Consider the following 24,746-nt stretch of genomic DNA (forward strand, 5'->3'; position numbering starts at 1 on the left):
CTGCCTCAGCTACTTATTTACTAGCTGTATGATCTTAAGCAAACAACAGAACTTCTATCTGCTTCAGTTCCCTCATATGTAAAATGGGGATAACAGCATCTACCTCCCAAGGTGGTTTTGAGGATTGAATGAGATATCTGTAAGTCACTTTGCAAACCACAGGGACTACATAAATTATCACTGTTATTATTGTTATTGGAGAGCTGTACACAACATAGTATAAACCTTAAATGCATGGAAGAGGTACAAAGTAAAGAAAGAATATTTCTAATTGGAAAGGTTTCATAGTGGAAGGGACATAATCATATTAATAAATGATAACAACTAGCATTTATACATTACCTTAAGATTTGCAAAGCACTTTATAAATACTATCTCATTTTATCTTCACAACACCCTGGGAGGTAGGGGTTATTATAACCCCCATTATACAGATGAGGAAGGTGAGGCAGACAAGTAACTTCCCCAGGGTCACAAAGCTATTAAGCATCTGAGGCAGAATTTGAACTCATATCTTCCTGGCTCCTGGTCCAGCACTCTACCCACTGCACCACTTAGCTATGTCTTAAAGGACAGGCAGTATTTCATCAGACAGAGTTAGGAAGACATTCTAAGCCTAGGGAATAAAACAAAGGCACAGAATATGGAGGCCAAGAAATGCAGACCATGAAGCAGAAGTAATAAGTGGCACAACCCTAGCATAGAGAATGGAGAAGTATGCATATCAAATCACAAAATTCTACAGATAAACATGACCAGTTCCCCTATTTTATAGATGAATAAACAATGCATATGTCCCTTACTTTTATTTGCACATCTGATGAAGTATTTAACCAAGCTGCTAATTTCTTGCATCTTTTTCTGTCTGGAGGCTTGTGTTGAAGCTGACACATTTGGTTTTGCTGTTCGCAAACATTCTGTTTCCTTCTGGATGTACTTTTGCAGAAACCTTCAGGAAAGTAAAATATATTTTAAAAAATTATCTTCTTCAGGGATTACTTTAACATCTTTAAAGAGTCCATGCAACTTAAAAGTGGCAAGAAAAAGCATTTGACTTTTCACTTTTTATGATAGTAAAAACCTGAAAACTCCCCAATAGAGAAGTGGCTAAATAAACTGAACTACGAAATACAAAGAATTCAGAGGAGGAAGGTAAGATGTATATGTGAAGGAAGTAGAACCAGGAAAACAACAACCATATACATGGTAACAACAACGTAAATGAAAATGACAACCTAAAAAAGAAACTGAAAACCATGTGTTTATAACGAACATACTTATCACCAAGAGAAGAGATGGAAAAAATTCACATCTCTCCTTCTTTGCAGAAGTGGGACACTATCAGTGGAGAACATTACTGACACCATCATACTCTGCTGATGTGTGTGTGTTAATTTTGCTGAACTCTTTCTTTTCTTTCAATTTTTTTCTTTGTTCCAAGAGATTGCTCTCTGGGTAGGGGAGGATGAAGGAATTTATTCCAAAGTGAAGCCAATGAAAAAAATAACTCCTATGAAAATCCATTTTTTTTTAATTTTAAAGAAATTACAACTTCTGTTTACAAAACTACAAAACTTTAATGATTCTAATGGACTGTATCTTTTGATTTAAAATTAATCATCCCAGTCAAATGAATGCTGCTTCAGTTTTCTAATAGTCAATTTCCTTCTCATATTGGCTTAAACATATTTCCTCCTCATATTGGCTTTTTGACAGAATTGTTATGACATTATTCTCATTTTCTTCCTAGTTACCTCATTTCAACGTATCACACAACAACCAATCATGTTGGGGAAAATTAGTTATTGGTGACTTTAGATACTTTTATAAAATCTTAAAAGCTATCATTAGATACCTAATTAGTTTTATTTTCACCCTATAGTATGACATCATAAAGTCCTAAGATCAGTATCCATTCCAATGACATTCCAATGACAAAAATACATTTTTGTAATCTACTTGTAAGATGTTTAAAATACTTTAAACTTTATTTAGCATTTGACAAAAAGAAAAAGTGAACACACTTTTTAAGTTTCTTAAATTCTTCATATAAAAATATATTTTTAATGTTTTGAACCAAATTTATCAAGAAATTATTTTGTGTAAAATACTGTGTTAGGTTCTTTAGAAAATGGTAATATAAAGTCTAAGGCATGAAAGGAAAATTAACAGTAACACATTAAATTACATAAATGATGGTTGGAAAAGGAACAAAATTTATTCAACAAAATACCTAAAAACGGCATCCCAGTTCAAATATTTTCCTTGTCTAGAATCAGAGTTCCGATCCAAATGTTTAACTGTTTCAGGATCTCGGATCAAATGCTTGAACTTCTCGACTTCTTTCTGAAAATATATTTAAATAAGTTATTATTAATCTACATCTTTGTTTGAGATAAGAACACTGTTTAAATTGATGTCATTCACTACCCTTCGTTCTGTAGCTCTGTCATTTTCAAGTTGACGACAGCAAAGTAGTAAATCATGTAAATCAAGGCTCATGTTCAAGTTACCAATTCACACAACAGAGATCTATGAGGAAAAAACAAGGCAATGTTATAAATCAAAACATAAATTAAGAATAAAATGGAATGACTAGGAGTCTACTGTGTAGCTGCTTCTAAAAAGTTTCTGCTTTGCTAATACCATGGAAGCATGCTAGTGGAAGTAATATAGGATTGAGCTTTGGCAAGAGATAGCGGATAAGACAAATGAGACAGGACAGCCTAGAGCTGAAATGGCTAACGGGCTGAGGTTGGAGAGAGAGGAAAGTGAAGTCAAGGAAGGAATAATAGCCTAGAATACTCTGAAAGGTTTAACAGATTGAAATGCTTCATGAGAGTGAAAAGGTTTTGTAGGTATGAGGAATAGGGTGAGGAATAATCCATGTTGATGAGGCGGACTTCTGCCCAGCAAAAAGGAGAGCCTTGCCTAAGTAACAGGGGGCTCTACCTGTTAACAAGAAAACCTTCTTACTTTAGCCAATATCCAGTGTATGTGACTAACCCTTATAGTTTGTGATTATAACCTCCAATGTTGCAAGCTAAATCCCGTTTTGTGATCACATCCTTGAATTATTTTGAATTGATCCAGCACACCTGCTTCCCTTTCCCCGACATCCTTCCCTGTGGTTAACTGCCCACACAGGAGCATACATACCCCACTCCTGGTTGAGTGCCTAAGACTAGCATATAAAAGCAAGCCCCTGTCCTTCTCCAAATTGCTAGTGCCGCTAAGGACTAGCCCACTGCTTTTTTGTCAATAAAGCCCTCTTGATTAGGAGAGCATCTGCCTCTTGAATTCTTTCCAGACGACCCCAACTCCTGAACCTCACAAACTACATCACATGTAATGTCACTCCCTATAAAATGCACACTCCTTATGGGCAGTAACTTTCATTTAAGTCTTATCTCTAGCATGTAGGTCCACGCCTGATACATAGTGTGCACTGCATCTCTGGGAAGCTAAGTGATAAGCTTTGTCTCTCATGTTTCCTTATGGACAAAATGGAGAGACACAGGTTAAATGAGAGGAGAAATGGTAATAAATTAAATCACCTGACCCAAAGAGCACTCATTAATAGTTAAATATAAAGTTGAAAGAGCATACCTACTAAAGTATTATAATCCTTCACCCTCTATTAATTATTTTTAATAATGACTTAGATTAATTATAAATCAATCAATAAGCATTTATTAAGTGCCAAATCTGAGGTCTGGATTACTTCCACTATTTGCCTCCTCTGGCAATTAAGAATAATCCTCAATTGCTGAAAGCAAGCACAGAAAGACTAGATAAGAAGGGGGGAAGGGAGAGGACACACAACATGATAACTATGATAACTGTGTACAAATATTTGAAGGGCTGTCATGTAAAAGAGTAATTAAATATACTTGGCCCCAGATACGCAGATATCAACAACCCAATGTAAGGAAAATCTTCACAATAATAACTCCTATCAAGAAATAGAATTGGCTGACTTAAGGAGATAATGGTTTCTTCTCTCACAAGAAAGCAAGAGGCTAGATTACTACTGTGGTAGTCACCGTGGAGGAATTCTTCAGTACGACTACAAGACAAAAAGGGTCCTTTGTAACTGTTATTCTTTGAATAAAAGATAGCTGAAATGTGATTTTAAACCCAGTCCAATTTCTTTCCTCTTTCCCCTGTGCAACAGTAGACCAAAACAATACTTCTGCAAAATAAGTAGTTTCCACTTATAATAATATGACTATATACAGATATATAGACAAGGGAAGGAAGGGGAGAGGGAGAGAGAAGGGGGGGAGGGAGAGAAAGAGGGAAGAGAGAAAAAGAGGGGGAGAGATGGAAGGGAAGGGGGAGTGGGAGTTAGAGGAAGAGGGGAAGAGGGGCAGAGAGGGGAAGAGGGGCAGAGAGTAGGGAGGGAGGGGGGGAGAGAGAAAGAAAGAGAGAAAGAGAAAGAAAGAAAGCGCTAGCTAGCTCACATCGTGCATTAAGGTCTTGAAAATGTTTTCATGTAATATCTAGTTGTATCGACAACCTTACAAGGTCACAGAACAGGTATTGTCATCTCCATTTTACAGGAGGATACAAAGGAACACACAAGAAGGTTATTTTCTACCAAAGAGGGAAAAACATTAGAAAAAAAAAGAACCAAATCATGAAGTTCTGGAGGGTTCTTTTCCAGAAAATTTTAATTATAAAACTGTAAAATGCTTACATGTATGTACACACACACAGTCCCCCTCTTCTACCCCTCTAAATTTCGTCATCTTTTGGTATCTACCTTAAGACCTATCTTTTCCATAAAGTCTTCTGACACTCGCAGAATCAAAGAATTTTAGAATGAAAAGAAGCTTCAATTTATCCATTGTATCTCCCCCTCCAAAAAAATGCTGAGAAATTCTTCCTCATGCCATGCCAAGAAATACCTTTCCATCTAACTTCCCATTTATTCCTTTTTGGTTTTTCCCTTTGTATCTACCTCAGAAAGAAGCTGGGTGGAAAATTTCCTTTGATCACTCTACTCACAGTCACTACACTCCTTCAGGCCCCCATCACCTCTTGCCTCAACTATTTCAATAGCCTCCCAACTGGTCTCTCCCTACTGCAATTCATCCACCATAAGAGCTGCCAAATGATGAACCTAAACAAAGGTCTAAGTTATTTCCCCACTCAAAATCAGTGACTCCACAATCCCTTTATGGATCAAATATAAACACTTTTTTGGCTTTTAAAGTCCTTCACAACCTGACTTCCAATATACCTTTTTGGCCCTGGTACATATTACTACCACCTTTCTTGTATTCTACACACCATCTCCTGTCCTCATCTCTGCACTGGCTGAACTCCATGCCTTGCACGCACTCCCTCATCATCTCTCCCTCAGAATCCCTTATTTCATTCAAAATTCCACTGAGGCAACAATTTATACATGAAGGGCTTCCTGATTCCCCTCCCTCAACCTATTATCTTGTATTTATTTTGTATACATTTGCTTACACATATATCCATATGTAGTCTCTCTCACAGAACTCATAAAATATAAGCTCTTTGAGAGAAAAATTTGTTTCAATTGTGTTTTTGCGTTCTCAGCATAGTCTAGCCCAGTGCCTGGCACACAGGAGATTAATAAATGGTGATCGATTGCTGAACCATTTGCACATTAGACCCCCTCAATACCATGTTTTCTCACTTAAAAAATGAGGATAATACTTGCACTACCTGCCTCACAGGGCTATTTTAAGGTCTACAAAGTCCTTTCCTTATAGGACTACATAAATGTGAGTTATTATTACTAAAAATCAGTTTAATCTCTTATAAGTAACAGCTCTTCTAATATTTTAAGACCTCCATAAAGCCCTACCTGTTGTTTTTCAGGACAACCCTTTCCACGCTTTTTTCCTATCTCCTAACAAAAAATTGAAGTCAGAAGAAACGAATTAAAATCCTAGACCTACCACAAAATAATTGTGAGACTTCTGAGCTTCAGTTCCCCATATGTAAAATGGGGATAATGATCATTTAATTATCTAAGTCAAAAGGTCTTGGGAAAAGCTTAGTAAATCTTTAAATACTAAATGTTAGTTATTTGTGATTGATATTGAGTAAGCCCAAAGATAAGGAGCTCAGATTTGACACAAAGCCACAGTCAAAAGGGACCCCTGGCTCCAGCCCAGAGGTCTTATTGATTAATGAGAAGTCACTACATGAACCAGGCCCCAACCAACCCACCAAGACATCTTTTAGCCCAAGTGATTCCATGGAACACTCCCCCTCACTGCTACCCCCCAGCCCTCATCCCCTTCCCCACTCACCCTCCATTTTCACTTCTAGTTCTGGCAAAAAGTAAGCCTAACAGAACTACCATTGCTACTTCTGCAAAGAGCATAAAATCAATCGCCCTAAAATTCTACTCCCCTGACTTTACTCTTTCCTGGCTGCCACCTTGCTATATGTGAGGATTCCCTCATTAGAACATAAACTCCAGGACAAAGGTTGTCTCCCTTTTGCTTGGCACATAAGGAGTTTAATGAATGTATTTTCATTTCTTCACTGAAAAGTAGAGCTGAACTTTCTAAGAATTTTGGCTTAAAATTCTACAATACATCAGAATAAAGAGCAAAAATAAAACCTAGGTATCTTGGTATAAAAAATTAACATTTATCAACCCTGACCAAATGAACAAATTGCTGATGAGGTTAAAGAAAACGATGAGGGTAGAGAACCATAGGTTTTTAGGGGTGCTTGAGACCCTAACGCTGGGTCCTGCCAAATGAACTCGACTCAAGCCTTCTCAGCCAAAGAAAAAGACAAAGTTTATTAAAGATTCGCCATAATGGGTGGTCTTATTTCTGATGCTTGTTTTCACAAGCGGGCCAGATTCAATCTACTGAGCTAAATCAAATCTGAGCACCTTCATGGAGGCAAGATGAAACTTATATACAGAAAGATTATGGGAGGGATTGAGAAGTGGTTTTGAGTAGTCTGGGATGACTAGAGGAGGGGTTTAGGGAGGGTCTCGAGGAGTCTGAGGAGGATCTTGATGGGACTGGGGTGATTAGAGGTCAAGACTCCAGGAAACAAAGAGAATGGGATTTTGACAGGACCAAGGGTGGGAAGCAGCTGGACAATAGAGGGCTAGGCTAGGTAGAGATTTGGGCCTAGATAATGAAAGGCTGATGGCCTCAGGCAAAGGCCAGATCTAGTGGGAAGATTCAAGGAGAGTTCAAGGGGGTTCCCAGAGACTGTACTCCATCAGGTTCAAGAGGGTTCCCAGAGACTGTACCCCCATCATTGCCAAAGCAGCTTTGCAACTGCTGTTAACTCTAAAAACAAAATAAAACAGAGAGCTCACACAGGTTATCAAAACCACAGTTAACTCTAAAAATAAAACAAAATAAAACCAAAGAGCTAACAGTGGTTATATGCAAAGTTTTCTTTATTCTGTTGGAAGAGGGAAAATAGACATATGCACCAGGGTCCCCCCAGGAGAACTTCCCCCCACCCCCCCTTCAGGTGGACAAATCTCAACCCTTACACTAATGGCTACGCAGTCAGCTGTAGCCCTAACAAGACAGTGGTAACAGCAACAAGAGAGGAGTCTGATTCATAGCAGGACTCCCTGACCAAGCTCGGAGACCACCTGGTGCTGCTGTAAAACAATTCTGGGATTTGGCTGTGGCCGAGTTCCTCTAGAGGGTGAGGGCACAAGTACTGTTGTTATGCCAAGTTCAGGGCACAACTTGCTTGCTGGGCCTTAGCTCTGGAAAACAGGGTACTTCCTTTAAGTAAAAACAGAAGAGTTAAAAGAGAGGGGTGGTCTCGGCACAGGAATCCTGCCACACTACAATGGGCACGGAAACCTGGTTTAGAATGTTTTGGTATTTTTTTGAGGGGGGAAGGCCGGGCAATTGGGGCTAAGTGACTTGCCCAAGGTCACACAGCTAGTGCGTCAAGTGTCTGAAGCCGAATTTGAACTGAGGTCCTCCTGACTCTAGGGCCTGTGCTCTACTCACTGTGCCACCGAGCTGCCCCCCGCCCTTATAATCCGAACACCTAGGTGGGCAGGTTGAAGATCTGAGTTCAAATCCAGCCTCAGACACTTACTAGCTCTGTTACCGGCCGCAAATCACTGAACTCGTGGGCTTCCACTTTCTCACCTATAAAACGGAGATAATAATATCACCTCCCAGGATTGTGGTGAGGATCAAATAAGATAGTAATTGTAAAGCACTTAGTACAGTGCTACGTAAACGTTTACTATCACTATTAATCCCGGTCTTGCCACTGGCTAATTGTCTTGGCGTGGACAAGACACTCAGCCCCTCTAGGTTTCCACGTTCTCATCCAAGGATGCCTCGCAGCTGCGCTCTTCCTAATCGAGGGAGATCACTGCTTAACTCACAGTGGTTAACACTTTGTCTTTCGGACACTGCGTTACACGGCAAGTTGGACCGTTTGGAGCGCTCCTCCCTCACCTCCCACGGATTCCCGGGGTCACGCGGGGCCCTTAACCACTGCTAGGGGAAGACAGCGTCCTAGATAGCGGGTCCCATTTTTGGCACATCCTATTCCAGGTTTCTGTGATTCCAAGAAAGGAGCCCTGTGCTGAGTGGGACACGCAGGTACGGGAAAGGAAGGACAAAAAGAAGCCACGGAAAGTCGAGAGAGAGGAGAGTCCGGAGGAAAGGAAGAACCTGGAGGAAGAGCGGCTGAAAAGCCTGCGCTCGCCTTCTAGCTCGTAGGAAGGGAGGGGAAGGGGCCTCCCTCCCCACCCCCTCCCTGGGGGATTTAAAGCACTCCCCCCAGCTCCTCCCCCGGGTCCAGGCCAGGGGAAGGGGGGGGTATCTCCGGTCACTGACGCCGGGCGGGGGTGGGGCTGACCGTGAACCCTCAAGACTAAGGAGAAGCCCAGACACCCGAATCCCGTAGCAGAATACCCCAAACCCCACGGAAGCGGGACGCGCTCTCCCTCGCCCCCTACCGCAGGGCTCACAAGGCCGCAGCCTCCAGAGAGAAGGCCACCTGGGTGCGCCCTCCTCCTTCCAGGCTCTTCTCCCCACAGCCAGAAGGCTCACAAGCTCCACACTCACGCGACAGCTCTCACTTCCGGGTTCAAACACCCAGCAGCGCGCAGTCTCTCTCCATGGCGGGAGAATCCAGAGAGCTCGCAGCATCCGTGGCTCCCTCTGCGCAAGCGTACCATTAATCCCTTCCTTTCCCCGCCCCATTCGCCCAAGCAGCGGTTCGCTAATAGGGCGCGACGGTTCATAGAGCGACCATCCTCCCTCAGGCCCGTCATTAAGATGCCCTGCGCAGGCGTATGACCAACCAACCTCCATTTCCCGCCCCGCCTCCCTTATCCCTGAGCGGAAATGATGTCCCTTTTACTCCGCGTTGGGGCGGGGCGCGTTTCCGCGCCTTTCTCTCTCCCTAGGAGCGATTGGCTGCAGTGGAACCAGGGGGCGGGACGAGTTGCCTCGGGGTTCTGTGCCGCAGCTGACGCCGCTGCTGGGACCGAGAGATGCGGTCTCGGTGTTGCTACGCGGAAGGTGTCTGAGACGTTCCCGGGGTCTCAGAGTCCTTCCAGAGGCCTGATCATGCTGTTACCGTCGGACGTCGCCCGGCTAGTGTTGGGTGAGTGGAGCCTCGGGGCAGGCCGAGCTGCTTCGCGGCTCTCTAGCTTACCCTTCAACGGGGGGGTGGGGGGGAGGACGAGGGAGTCCTTGCCTCCGAGCCCAACCGGCAACCGGTTTCTCCCCTGGGGGCGAAGGAAGCCCGAGGCCCCCTGGGTCGAGTAGCGCGGGTCCCCTCACGCGGGTGCCTGAGGAGGCAGACGCTCACCCCGACGTGAGGTGGGAGAGTTAGGGCTCGGCCTCCGGGAGGACCCTGATGTGGGGGAGGAGATGGCTCTTGCCTGCCTGCCCTCAGTTATCCGCGTCAGAGCCGGGGCTGGGCGGCGTAAGAGCGGAGCGAACACAAGCGAGGGCCTTCTGCGGAATCCTGAACGGTCCGTCGGAGCCGCGGGATTTGGGAGCCCCTTCGGGAGGCGTTTTTTGGCTCGGGCCCATAGTCCCTCGGGCGCTGCTCCGCGCTTTAGAGCCACCACGGTTACTTTTCCAGTTTTCTGGCAAGGAGAAAAGGCAGATTGGGAATTCGTTTCCAATCCTGGTCGGATGTTCCTCCTTTTGGATGACTCAATTCCTCCCATTGTCCAGCGTGTGTTGCAGTGCTGGGGTGCGCCGTTCCAGCTTTGGTGGCTTCATTTTTGTTTGTTTTCACATTCTTTAAAAATGTATCCATAGAGGTGTTGCTAAGACTTGAGCTGCATATATTTTCAGAATCTGGGCCTGTGACAGAGACTTGACATATTTTTAAACTGATACTGTATGGAGTTGTTGATAAGGCGCAGTCTTTTCGGGGCATTTTCACTGGCTGCCCCTTCTACCTGGAATTCTCCCCCTCCTCATCTCTGCCTCCTGACTTCCTTTGAGACTCAGCTAAAGTCCCATCTCCTAAACTCTAGGGCCTCTTTTTTGTTGGTTATGTCTCGCTCATTCTGTGTATAGATTGTCGTACATAGTTCTTTGCATGTTGTCTCCCCATTAGATTTTGAACTCCTGGAAAGCAGAGACTGGCTGTTACCTTTCCTTGTGTCCCCAGAGCTTAACGTAGTACCTGACACATAATAGGCACTTAATGAATGTTTATTGGCTGTATTTGTCAAAGTTTAAGATTGACATGCCAACTCCATATGTCAGTGATAAAGGTAAATGCCACAGGGCTTTTAAAGTTATCTTTGTGCTGTATTGCAAAATATGTAATAGCATGCTTCACCTGTGAACATTATCTTAACACTTACTTAAAGATTCTGAAGTATAGCTAGTTTTGTCTATTTGACTCAGATTCAGTGATTCTCCTTTAGGAGAGTGATCTGATTATCCATTGGAAGTAATTCATTCTTAGATATTACCTTGGATCTATGACTTATGGAGATACCCTCTCCAGCTGCATAAATCACAACTTGTCCACATCTTTCCATACTATGTACTTGTCTTCATCCCATAAATCCTCCAAAGGGAATCTATTCAGGGTACCTGTTAATGATACTTTTTTTCTTTTTCTAGATGTTCTCTATCTGTCTCTGTAATAATCCTTCCTCGAATTTTGCCAAACTGAAGCTTCCTGTTCTATACTTTGAAGACACGCTTTTTTGAACATTGTGACAATATTTGTGCTCCATCCCTGTGGCACCTTTCCTTTTCTCCGTAATCTTTCAGAGATCCCTGACAATGGCTCAGGTATCATGTCTACTGCTTTTAGTATCATAGGAAATAGTTTATCTGGACCAAGTGACTTAGACTCAAGTAGAGAAGCTAGGTGCTTTCTTACTACCTCCCTATTCATCCTACTCCTGTTTAAAATAAAAACTGGAGAGATGCAAGGTGTACAGTGATACAGTTGGGTGATTGAGAACTGGTGAAGTAGCCATACTCAGAGTAGTCTTTATTGTTTGATGTCTTCTTAGAAGACCTTGGTAGAGTGTCCCGGGATTTGTCCTTTGTTTTTCACTGTTCATTTAACAGTTTTTGTCAGTGACTTGGATGAAAGCTTTGATGGCAAGCTTATCAAATATTCAGATAATACAAAGCTAACTCATTGGGTAACAGTTTGATTCCCAAAGATCTTGATAAGCTTGGCCAAATCTGATGAAATAAAATTGATTAGAGTAAGTATAAATAAACTCTTTGCTTGGTCTCAAAAAATTACTTTCACAAATGCAAGATGGAGGGGGCATGATTTGACCAAATTTGGCCTGAAAAAGAGCTGGGATTTTAGTGAACAAGCTCAATATGTATCTATAGTGTGATAGTGGCACCAAAAAAGTTAGTATGATCTTGGGTCAGCATTGAGATGCATAGCTTTCAGGAATATTTTGCCCTGGTCATACCACATCTAAAGTAATATCTTTGGTTATGGATACCAGAGATTAGAAGGGACATTGATAAACTGGAGAGTATCCAAAGGATGATGACCAGGGTAGTGAAGGGGCTTGAGTCCATGCCATATAAAGATCAGTTTAGGTGAATTAGGAGATGAGGGGTTTAGAACATGATATCTTCAAGTATTTGAAGGATAGTCTTATGGAAAGAGCATTAAACATTTTCTCTTTGAATCCAAACAGCGGAATTAGAAATAATAGGCAGAAATTGCAAAGTGGCACATTTAGACTTGATACCAGGTGGGAAAACTTACTAATAATTATAATTATCCTAAGGTAGATTATTGTTACTTCTGAAGGTAATAGGTTCCCCACCATTGAACAACCTCAAACAGACTGGACAGCCATTTGTTGAAGGTGTTGTAGCAGGGATTCTTTTTTAGATACAGATTAAAATAGTGACTGCTGAGGTCCCTTCAAACTCTAAAATCCTATGATTTGGTGAATATGTTGGGAACCTTCAAAATCTGCGTGGAGGGGGGGGGGGGGGGAAGGTCTTGGTCTCCCAGTCTCACCCAGCCTGGAAGTGCAGCAGCTACTCATACATAGGCCCAGTCCCACTACAGATAAGCGCAGGAGCTTTGAGTAGCTCTGTATCCAACCTGGACCAGTTCACCTCTCCATAGACATCCTGGTTCCCTGTAAGGAACCATATTGGTATTGTACTTAGTGAGGACAATTGATCATCTTAGCATAACTCAGAACTCAGGAATTTAAGAGGTCTACTAGCCTCAGCCTCCTCAGTAGCAGACATGCACCACCACTCCTAGCTAGGATTTGATGAGGTTGCATAGAGAAAGGGAGGGAAAGGGAAGGAGAAGAGAGTCTAGAATAGAATCTTGAGGGGCAAGATATGAATGGTGAACCAGTAAAGGAAACTGAGAAGGAACAGCCAGGTAAGTAGGAGGAAAGCCAAGAGAGAGTAATGTCATGCTAACTCAGAGCTAAGAGTATCCTGGAGGAGAGGGTAATCAAGACTGTTAAATATAACCAATAAACAGTCAGACCTTTTGAAGACTGAGAGTTGATTGTCAGATTGGCAATTACAGAGCATCGGTAACTTTGGAGATAGTTTATATTTGATCCCTTGAGGTTGCAAGCCAAATACAACTTTTTCAGATATTTGGCTGAGAAAGTGAGGAGAGATCTAGGATGTTGGCTTGAGGAAATGGTAGGAATAGTGGTTGGCTTAAGGATGAGGGAGAGTTGCACTTGTTTTAAAGCTGGGGAGAAGAAATTGGCTGATGGGGAGAGGCTGAAAATTAGAGAAAGTAAGGATGATTGAAGACGGAATTTATTGGAGAAGAAGGGAGGGTTACAGGATTAAGTGAACCTGTAGAGAATTTGTCCTTTGTTGGAGACTAAGGGAAAGGAGCGGGGTGGGAGATAGTTGTCTAGGGTTTTGAGATGAAGAAAATGGAAAAGCTGGTGCTTAGCTTGAATGACCTCAATTGTATCCATAAAGTAAGAGGCTAGGTCTTCTATTGATAAAAGGGGAGCGAGGAGTTGCACTAATGGAGTGCTTGATTGAACAAAGAAAGTTCGGAATAGCTTCTGTGGAGAATTAGTTAGGGAATTAATTAGGGAGAAATATAAGAACAGCCTTGCTGTAGCCAGGGCGTGGTTGAGATTGGATAATATGAGTTCTTCACGTAACCAAGCAACATAGTTACTAAATTTCCTACACCTGCTGATGACTAGGAGCTCCTGGGTTCAGGTTGGAAAGGGAAGAAAGTGACTTCTGAGCAAGGACAATGCTGTGAGGAAATACTGAGGTGGGAAAAGGAGGCTTTCAGAATGAACTCCTGTAATTGTGGCATGAGGATGCCAAGTTGTCGAAGGCAATGTTGAGACTGAAGAATTTGCTATCGGACCTTTTCATCCCTCCTCAACTCTCACATGGCTCCCCTCTCCCTACACTCTCAACTGAGAACCTTGCCTTATATTTTACAGAGAAAAAAATCACCTTAAACCCCGTCTTCCTCATATCCTCTCACTCTGGTGCCTTCTGCCACTCTTCTCCTTTTGTCCCTCATGATGAAGTACCCTTACTCCTTACCAAGATTAACACCTGTACTTGTTCATGTGATCCCATTCCACCCCATCTCCTCCAAAAGATTGCTCCCTCTGTCATCTCTCTTCTTTCACTTATTTTCTATCCCTTCCTCTCTACTGGCTCATTTCCTACTTCTTTCAAACATGCCCATTTCTTCTCTATCTGGAAAAAACCCTCCCTGACCCTGCCATCCCCGATGTTGTCATCGTATATCTCATCTGCCCTTTGTAGCTAAACTCCTCAAAAATTCTGTCTCCAATTGTTGCCTCTACCTTCCCTCCTCTCACTCTCTTAACCCTCAACAGTAAGGCATAAGTTACTAATGATATCTTAGTTGCCAAATCCAATGGTCTTCTCTCTGTTCTCATTCTTCTTGACCTCTCTGCAACTTTGACACCATTAATCACTCTCTCTTCTTTAGTGCTTTCTTCTCTCTAGATTTTCTTTCTTATCTCCTGGTTCTCTTCCTTCCTATCTGACTGCTCCTTCTCTTTATTCTCCTGTCTCTTTTTCTGGATCCTCCTCCAGGTCATGCCCTCTAACAATAGGTCTCCCTGAGGATTCTGTCCTGGGCTGTCTTCTCTCCTTCTATAGTACTTCACTTGGTGATCTCATCAGCTCCTATGAATTTAATTATCTTATCCGTGCTGATGATTCTCAAAATGACCTATCCTGCTCCAAACTCTCTACTGACCTCTAGTCTTAAGTATCCAACTGCCTTTCAAACATCCTGAAGTGGATGTCAAATAGATATCATTTCCAAAACTGAACTGTTATCTTCCCTCCAACACACATATCCATAAACCCTCCCTCACCTACCTTCCCTGTTATTGTAGAGAGTGACCTAGGGTGTAAGTAGTATTCAGAGAGGACTAGCACTTATGGTGAGAGACCTTGCCCCACCCTTTTCAGGGCTGTTCATCGACCTTTGGTGTTCACTTCTCATCTGATTCTTATCTGTGGCTCCAAGAGGCTGTACCATGCTCAGTGGCCACACCCAGATAAACCCATGTCAGCAAATGGGCTGAACCAGGCTGGGGGTATCCAACAGGCCTCAAACCCATTGGTGAGCTAGAGGGATGTTGACTCCAAGCATGTGAAAACTTTCCTTTGCAGAATGGGTGAATGAAAATAGTTTGGTCTAAAGGCCATAAAGGCAGCTGAAGCAAATGCTGTGGAACATTTAGAGCTTGGTCAGACATCAAAGATTCCAAGGTCATCCATTTCATCCTGGGCCATATAATTAGTCATCCTGACTTTTGTCTTGCCACTGAACTTTGACTGTGGAAGAGAGTGAGGCTGATGGCTTTGTGCAGTTCTGCTTCACTTAAATCCAGTTCACAAACAAGTCAAGATATCGCCCCGTCATGTCATTGGTCCTCTTCAAAAGGAAGGAAGAACAATAAGAGAAGGCGACACCTTCCCCTCAGTTCCTCAGGCTCACAACCCAAGAGTCGTCCTGGACTTCTCTCTCCCTCTCTCATCGTCTGTATTCAATCTGTTGCCAAGACCTATCCATTTCATCTTTGCAACATCTCTCAAACATATCACCTTCTCTCCTTTGAAAATGCCACCACTCTAGTGTACACTCTCCCTCAACTCTCTCCTCACTCCAGTCTTTCATTCAGTCACTAAAGTGATTTTCCTAAATCACAGGTCCGATTATGTTACCTCCCTATTCACTTCCTCTTGCTTCTGGGACCAAACACAAAATGATTTGTTTGGCATTCAAAGGCTTTCACAATCTAGACCCATCCTACTTTTCTACTTTCCAATCTCCTTGGGGGGGGGGGGGGTGGAGGCAATTGGGGTTAAGTAACTTGCTCAGGTTCACGTATCTAGTAAGTGTCAAGTGTATGAGGGTGGATTTAAGCTCAGGTCCTCCTGACTCCAGGGATGGTGCTCTATCCACTGTGCCACCTAGCTGCCCAGTCTCTTTAAATCTTACTCCTTGGTGGATACTCTTGGCTGTTCTATGAATAAGATTCTTGGCTGAGAGGGTGTTCTCTCTGACTATATCCCCCCATGCACTGGAATTCTATGCCTGGAATGCTCTCCTTCCTCTGTTCTGACTACTGACCTCCCTGGCTTCCTTTAAGTCCCAACTAAAATCCTGTCTTCTGTATTTTGCTTTGTATATATTGGTTTGCATATTGTCTCCCCCATGAAATTGTAAGCTTCTTGCAGTCACAAGGGAGCAGGTACCCTAAGGAGCAGTATCACTTCCAACTGCAAGGGATCAGGGGTCCTTCCTATGTAAGGACCAGAATTCAGACCAAGAGAACAGTGACCACACCTCTCCCCAGATCATGCCACCTTAGAAGCACCAAAAATTTCCAAACCCCCAAAACAAGCTCTGAAAACAGCAATATAGAAAAAACCCAAAGCTTGGGACAGTCCTTTCCTACCCCCCCGGGAACAAAGCCTAACTTGAACATAGAGTCAAGAAATAGTCTGGGAAAATGAGCAAACACAACAAAAAAGAGCCTAATCTGTAACTGCTGCTGTGGTGTCAGGGAAGATCAGTACACAGACTCAGAAAAGATAATGCAATCAAAGTAGCTAAAAGGAAAGCCTCAAAGGAAAAAAAAAAAGGTGAATTAGACACAAGCCCAACAGAAATTCCTAGAAGAGCTAAGAAATTATTTTCAAAATAATTAAAAATGGTGGAGAAAAAATGAGAGCACTGCAAGAAAATTATGAAAAGACAGTTAATAACTTGGTAAAAGAGGCATAAAAATACTGAAGAAAACAGCACCTTAAAAAATAAAATTTATTATTCCTTGGAATTAGATAATTCCTTAGAAATTAGAATTGGGCAGGTAGAAGCGAATATCTCTGTGAAACAGCAAGAAACAAGACAGGGGCAGTTAGGAGGAGGCAGTGGATAGAGCACTAGCCCTGGAGTCAAGAGGACCTGAATTCATATATGACCCCAGACACTAGCAGTGTGACCCTGGACAAGTCACTTAAATCAGATCACCTCCAAAAAAGAAGAAAAGAAAGTCAAAAGAATGGAGAAAAAATCGAAGAAAAGGTAAAAATATCTCATCAGAAAAACGACTGACCTGAAAATTAGGTCTAGGAGAAATAATTTAAGAATTATCAGACAGTGTAGGTTCAACACAAAAAGAGCTGTTGGTAGGCACTGCTAGTATAAGGATAGGGATGAGGAAGCATTCAGTGGAATGCTGGAATGTTGCCCCTTTTTTTCAACCCCAAGTTCAGATCCTGTTAAGAGAAACTATAATAAGTGATTTGTGTGTTTATTATATATTTGTGGCCTCCTGCATGTGCCTTAGGGTGTTTTCCTTGTTTCTTTATGGGCTTGTATGAATCCTTTCTTTCTGTGAGGTGAAATAGATGGCATCCTTTATTCCTACATACATTTAGTGTTTGTGTGGGAATCATGTATCTTGTACTCATTTATGGATACATACATACATATATACATACATAGCATGTATGTATATATGCACACATTTCACAATACACACGTGTGTTGTTGTTCTTTGTTGTCTTCCCTTGACCTTCTTGAGAGCCAGGTCTTTGTTTTTTTTTTGTTTTGTTTTGTTTTTTGGTATCCTCAATACTTTGTAAGGGTATAGTGGTACGTAGTAAACACATAAAAGTGTGGGAAACTTCCCTCTTTTGGTACAATTTCACTTGACGTGGATTTGTGTTTTATTTATAAAACACGTTAATGAAAAATGTAGACAAATTTGTAAGGAAATGTTAAATGAGGGGCTATAGGTACAGTATTAGGCATATGTTACACATAATTTGTTAAGTTGTTTTCCTTTAACTATACTTCTTTGTTTCACAAAAGAGAGTTTTGTGGGAGTGGGGTGGAGGTGGCAGTTATTTGAAAGTGACAGTGATGTAAAAATCATTAATGAAACTCAGATTTTAAAAAGGCTTGTTGAATTGGGGTTGAGAGTAGAGAAAATGTTGCTGTTCTAATTCTTTGGCATAAATTATACATATATACTATAAGAGCTTCTTATATATACTTCATAAGAATGGCTTTCTTCTTTCAAGAACACACAAAGCTCTTTTGAAGTTTTATTTCATATTACAGTTTTTTGTGTATGTATTCATTTAGACTTTAAGTTCCGTTATGATAAAGACTGTCCTGGGGGACACTTTGTATTTCCTCAAGCTTGCTATAATTTATTGTACACAATGACTATTTAATGTTTCTTGAATTATATAACTTTATATTAAATTTAGAAAGGAAAACTTAATAATGTTTCTAGCTATATTCCATAGAGAAGCTACTAGTTTCTGGACTTTGTCATTTTTCCTGTATGCTGTGGGATTTTTAGTAAATTTTACACTGTTATTTGTAATTTCTGTGTATTGTATTTAATGAAAATAAAGTTAATCTGAAAGAATTAAAATGCTTACTTTATTTCATTGCTTCTGACTTTGACAAAGTATAATTTGAACATGGTAGCTAATCTATTTTGTTGTGTGTATCTTTTTTCTCTTATTTAGGCTATTTACAACAAGAAAACCTTATCTCTACTTGCCAAACTTTCATTTTAGAAAGTTCAAATTTAAAAGAATATGCAGAACATTGTACAGATGAAGGTTTTATTCCAGCCTGCTTGCTGGTGAGTCATTTGATTTTGGGGGGTTCATTCTTAGTTGCTTTTTAGTCTAATTCTCCAGTAGCTCTGTAATCCTATGGGTACTCGCCCAAATGATAACCATTAGAATCCCCATCCCTGACCATCCTGTTCTACTCTTATCCATGACTTCCCAAAATACTACCATGGGGTGCTACCCAGCCTGCTTAGGGATATATATATATATATATATATTGACATAATATATATACACCAATGAAACATGCAGGCTGTCCATTGATTACACCTTATTTTTCCTACATGTCCAACCAGTCTTTTTTTCAAACAGTAAGTTTCTTTGATGACATCCTTTATATGATTTCTCCCACATAATTTCTTATGTGTAATGTGTCACAACTTGCTCATGCCCACCATATATATCTTCCCTTTGCTTTTTGGTAATCTCCAGTTTCATTTCTTGGAGACTATGGTGTTCAATTACACCACAGGAAAAACGTTGGTATTACGAAGGACTTTTATTTCGAATGAAAGCTTGTTGTCGGCAAGCCTTTGGCCTCTTATTTCTTACTCATGACCCCTCCAGATCTATATTTCACTGCACATTGACTTGATTACTATATGGAGTTTCCTCTACCAATGGAAATTGGCCCCTGCCCTGCAATTTATAGTTTTAGAGAGTTTCAAGGGGCAATGGAAGGTTAGGTGACTTGCCCAGAGTCTCATAGCCAACGTGTTTTGGAGGCAGGACTTTAAACCAGCTCTTTCTTACACTGAGGCCAGTTCTCTCTCTCTTACCTCATGCTGCTTTGTCTATCAAAGTATATGTTGATTTAATTTGAAAGTTTTGTTCATCTTTTCATAAAATTTCTCTGCATTCTCATCTTCTGCAACCAGTGTTGAGTATGTGAGCTGCAATTATTTTCATAGTTGTTATTTGCAAATACTTTCTTTGAACACTGCAATACACAGTGAGCCGATGTCTTGTCAAAATAAATGTGAATGACTTCCTCAGTTAATATGTCCACTTCTTGGTCATTGAACAAGAATCTCATTTAGAGTACCAATAGCTTAGTTAATGTTTATACATAGATAGTTTAAAAACTGATTTTTTAGTACCTTCTGCCGCCTTTTTGCCCATCCCTCTTTCACCTTTATTTCAGAAGTAGAAGAAAATTAAACAGAACGGTTGACTCTATTTTGTGTTCTTTTTTGTTTCATGATTGCTCTGGCCAAAAATTTCACTTTCAACAGCCTACTGATGATGAGTCTTACTTTATCTTTCTCAGCTGTCTGGTCTTTAAAAAATAGGGTATATAGGGTACACTTAAAGTTTTTCAGAATGATAAGACCTAGCAGGCCTCATACTCTCCAAGCATAGCCTTGGAGAAACTAGAGTTACCACCATACAATGATAAGGCTTCTATACAAGGTTTTGTTAAAGATAGCTGCTTATGTATCTAAGTAGGAAACCAGGCATTCTTTCCACTGTCTTCTGGTAAAGGCTGCCGTTTGACTTATAGCTCTGTCTCATTCTTTAGAAAGTTGCTTCCAAATGGTTCCTCCATGATTTTTCCCTCCATGGCTCTCACATTTGTGATGGCTCTACTTCAGAGCGACATAAAACAGCTACTTGGGCTTTTTGTGATCAGATTCTTTTCCATATATGGCCAGTCTAACTGATGTGTGTTTCAAAAGGTATCCCTTTTGTGCTGATTGGTCATATTCCCAGATCAGCTTTTTATACTATCTTATTAATGTCTTATTAAATAGGTGACACTGAAACTGCCCAAGATATCAGATGACACATCTGTTACAGATCCAAGTGCCTGAACTATATAGAAACATAGGATGATAGATTTAGTGCCAGAAGGGAACTTGAGATCATCTGTTCCAACCCCTTTATCTTACAGATGAGGAATCAGGTTCAGAGAGGTGAAGTTTCTTATCAAAGTCACTAGTAAGTAACAGAACTTAGATTCAAACCAAATCCAATACTCTTTCCACTGTACTATATTAGTGACTCCTCTGATACACTTAGGCTTTTATATACATATACCACAAAGGTGCATATTCTACCCGCCTCATACTCTTACATACCTTTATTTGAAAAAAAGTGTAAATATATTAAGCATATCGAATTAAAGTACATAGTGATCATTTTGGGAAAATTTAGCTCACAGACAAATCTATAAGTTGTCAATCAAATAATTTACCTTAGAATCTTAGCTTTAACAACTTCTAATGTGAATCTTCCATGTTAAAGTCAAGTAGCAAAAACATACAGAAGAGAGATGAATAGAGGCATATGAAAGGAGGAGGATATCGTACAGACAGTCTTAAGGATATAAGTAAAGGCAACAGCTAGCATTGGAAAGAAAAATAAGACAAAGCAATAAAAATGTGTTTGCTAAGATCCTATTAGATTATTCTTACTGTGCCTGCCCATTCTGCTGTATAACATTCTTTTTTTTTTTTAATTTTGAGTTCTGAATTTTCTCTCTCCTTTCCTCAACACTTCCGCTTCTGAGACAGTAAGCAATTTGTTATGAGTTATATATGTTCAATTATGCATAATATATTGCCATATTATTCATGTTGTGAAAGAAAACAGACCCAAAGCAAGAAAAGCCACAAAAAAATTATAGAAAGTGAAAAAATAGTATGCTTCAATCTGCATTCAGAATCCATTAGTTCTTTTTCTGGAGGTGAATAGCATTTTTCGTCATGAGTCCTTTGGAATTGCTCATGAGCTAATCCTTTATCCCATCGACTTAAAAGGACAGTCCCACTATTAAAATTTTTTTTAGTACCCACAAGTATTCCACTTCCATAACCTCCTCTGAGTCCAACTCTCTTTAATCCTTTGATTCTTCTGAATCTTTTTCTCTTCATTGTGATTTTCAGTCCCTCCAATACTCAGTACCCTTCCAGCTGTTATTGTGTTCTGCTTCACTTTCTTCCCTCCCCCAGACTTGACTATAGTTGTTGTCATCTGCCTGAAAACCCCTTACCACATTGTCAGTGTTCTCTTACATTTACATAATCCCTAACCTGGATTACACCCACCATCTGCATCCACTCCTGCTCATAATGCTACCAAATAGTGCTAATAGAAGTCATGGCAACTCTGTCTACTACTACAAATCTATCTTATCTTACCTCAGCTGAGTCCTTACTACAGCAAGACCATGTTCTTCCTTAATTAATTTTCTACTACTCTCAAGAACAGCTGTTTCAATCCTCTCTTCAGGTCTTCTACTCTTCTACTTCCCACCACCCTTTCAGCAGAAAACCTCACCTCATACTTTACAAAGGAGATAGAGGTTAATTGTTCTCTGTCGTATATTTGAAAACCTCCTCCTTTAGTCTCTGATCAAGATCTGGCTCTTCTCACCAAGGCCGTGCTCTCCACTTATAATTTTGATCCCCACTCCCTTCCACTCCTCTGGCTTATGACCTCCCTACATACTGGCTCGTTTTGTACTGACTAAAAATGTGTCTAAAACAAAGGGAAAAAAACCTCCCTTTGCCATCTCCTCAAGTTGTCATTTATAACATTCTTTTCCTTCCACAGCAACTTCTTTCAAGAAAAAGCCATCTGCATTCATTGTCTCCATTTCCTCTCCTCTAACTTGCAATCTGGCCCCCAGTCTGACATTACCAGTGACTCTTAATTGTCAAATAAGATAGCCTTTTCTCAATCCTCATCTTTTTTTATTCCTCTGTAGCATTTGATATTTTAACCCCCTTCTCTTTTTGGCCTTCTCTGAGTTTGTTTGTTTTTTTAATGCTGCTGTCTCCTTGTTCTCCTACCAGTCTCTTTTGCTGGATATTAATCCGTATCTTACTCCCTAACTGGGTATATCACATTTAGGGCTCTGTCCCGGGCTCCCTAGTCTCTAAAATTTCTTAGTGACCTTGATCAGTTCCCATTGGGACAGTTATTATTGCTGTGGAGATTACTCCCAGTTCTGAATATCTAGCCCTAGACAAGTTGACATGTCCAAAACAGATTTCATTATCTTTTCTCCAAAAACCTTTCCTTTTTCCTAAATTCCCTATTTCTATCCTCTTAAAGTTCACAACCTTGAAGTCCTTCTCAGTTCCTTAAACCCCTCAACTCTTGTAGCCAATCTGTTGCCAGATTTTGTCGCTTCTATTCCACATTTCTTACAGCAGTCTTCTTTCCATTCACATGGAAACCACCTTCATTCAGACTCTTATCTTTTCTGTCCCATACTACTGCAGTAGCCTCCTAATTAATCTGTCAGCCTCATCTTTCCTTATGCTAATCTGTTCTCCATGCATCTGCTAAAGCAGGCCTGCACAACCTTTGGCTCTGTGCTAAAGTGTATGTTTGATCATGTCACTCCCCTTCTGAGTAAGGGCCAGTGGTTACCCTTTGCCTCTGGGATAAAATGTAAATGCCTCTTTGGGGCATTTAAAGCCCTTTACAACATGAATCTAACCTATCTTTCTAGCCTTATTACAGACAGACTCTTCAGTCTCGCCACTAGCCAAATTCACCTTTTTCCTGTTCTTCACACGCCACAGTTAATTTCCACAGTTAATTTCCCAGCCTGTCTCCCATGCATGCCCAGAATACACTCCTTTCTCCCTTCTGCCTCTTGGAATTATTGGGGTTTGTTTTTTTTTTTGTTTTGTTTTTAAAGGCTCAACTCACCTGCCACTTCCTACATGAGGCCTTTACTGATGTTCTCCCTCCCAACTTTTTGTGCCTCCCTCCTCCCCAATTACTTTGCATTTATTTTGTATAGTTACCAAAGGAAAAAAAATGGTAATACTGCATTTTAGTCATAAGTCTATCATAAACAATTTCATTTAACATTCTATATCCAAGCTGTTTTCTAGCCAAGATCTTTCCATGATTTGAGTTAACATGTATTGTCAGTCAGTAAACTTTTGTTAAGCACCTACTGTGTGCCAGAAACTTTGCTAAGCACTGAAAGTACAAAGTCTCTGTGTTCTACAAGCCCACAGTCTAATGGTGGGGTAAGGATATGCAAGACACTATATGCAAACAAACTATACACAGGATAAAGAGGATATAACCAACAGAAGGAAGGCACTAGAATTAAGACAGATTGGAGAAGGCTTCTCGTGAAGGTAAGATTTCCTTTGGGTCTTGAAGTCAGGAGACAAGAGTGAAGAGGGAGAGCAGTCCAGAGCATTGTGCAAGTAACCCTCCCTCACTTTTTCTATTCTCACTTTTAGTTGCCTGGGATATAGTTGTAGGTAAATTTAAAATACCTAGAATGAGGGGGCAAAGGACCAGTTTAGCTTTTGAGTAGTTGTTTTGTCTGGGTCTCTGCCTCCCTGCAGAGGTCTTATTACCAGGCCATAATTTACCAGTCTTCCCCTGGTCAGAAAATGGCCCTTTGGGGTCTCTCCCTCCTCTTCAGATTCAGTTGGATTTGGTTATTCCTTTACCCTTATTTGTTTTTTCCTCAAAAACTGGCCAGCCTTCCTACATTTTAATATAATAGTCTGAGTGAATGTTCCAGTGTGGAAGATTACTAGTGCTGCTGCGTCATAATAATGGTAATAACTAGTTTCTTTTTCCTTTTCAGTCTTTATTTGGAAAAAATTTAACAACAATTTTGAATGAATATGTAGCTATGAAAGCAAAAGGTAGGAATTTTGAATGAATGAAAAAGTTTAGTTTTTCCTGTTTGGGGGGCTTTTGTTTTTTTAAAAGTCATTGCCTGGCACATTGGATAGAGAGCTAGCTTTGGAATCAGAAAGACCAGAACCAAGTCTTGACTCTTAACATCAACATCAGTGTGACTCTGAGTAACTCGTTTAACTTCTCAGTGCCCCAAAGTGTATGTTGCACATGTTCATTCCTGGAAGTTCCTTATACCAATGAAATCACAAATCAGGTCCAAAAAACCAAAAAACATGCTTCATTTAAAAAAAAGAAAAACTGCTGGGGGTGGAGCAGTATTTTGTTTTGATAAAGTATGGAGAGAGATTCTTAATTTTTTCTGTGTGATGCATAAATTGATGTTATGTATCTTTTAGAGCAGGTCGCTGATTGAATTTTTTAAAAAATATTTTTAAATTTTAAAATGGGAAAATTTTAATT

General features: G+C 40.8%; 2 protein-coding genes across 2 annotated transcripts in view; one reads left to right on the plus strand and one right to left on the minus strand.

Moving 5' to 3' along the window:
• The window catches only part of ATM (ATM serine/threonine kinase), a 122,222-nt gene extending 113,043 nt beyond the window's left edge, over positions 1–9,179 (minus strand). The window contains exons 1-4 of the mRNA XM_036743435.1: positions 9,078–9,179; positions 2,431–2,532; positions 2,234–2,346; positions 804–949 (exon numbers count right to left, since the gene is read on the minus strand). Of these exons, the coding sequence (XP_036599330.1) occupies positions 804–949; positions 2,234–2,346; positions 2,431–2,502 (331 nt within the window). The 5' untranslated portion in view covers positions 2,503–2,532; positions 9,078–9,179. The remainder of the gene's footprint in view (positions 1–803; positions 950–2,233; positions 2,347–2,430; positions 2,533–9,077) is intronic.
• A 237-nt stretch (positions 9,180–9,416) lies between these two features.
• LOC118838088 (protein NPAT) overlaps positions 9,417–24,746 on the plus strand; it is a 49,394-nt gene continuing 34,064 nt past the window's right edge. The window contains exons 1-3 of the mRNA XM_036745298.1: positions 9,417–9,621; positions 18,543–18,661; positions 24,229–24,289. Coding sequence (XP_036601193.1) covers positions 9,585–9,621; positions 18,543–18,661; positions 24,229–24,289 — 217 coding nt within the window. The 5' untranslated portion in view covers positions 9,417–9,584. The remainder of the gene's footprint in view (positions 9,622–18,542; positions 18,662–24,228; positions 24,290–24,746) is intronic.

The sequence above is a fragment of the Trichosurus vulpecula genome, chromosome 2, assembly GCF_011100635.1.
Source record: "Trichosurus vulpecula isolate mTriVul1 chromosome 2, mTriVul1.pri, whole genome shotgun sequence".
Taxonomy (NCBI): Eukaryota; Metazoa; Chordata; class Mammalia; order Diprotodontia; family Phalangeridae; genus Trichosurus; species Trichosurus vulpecula.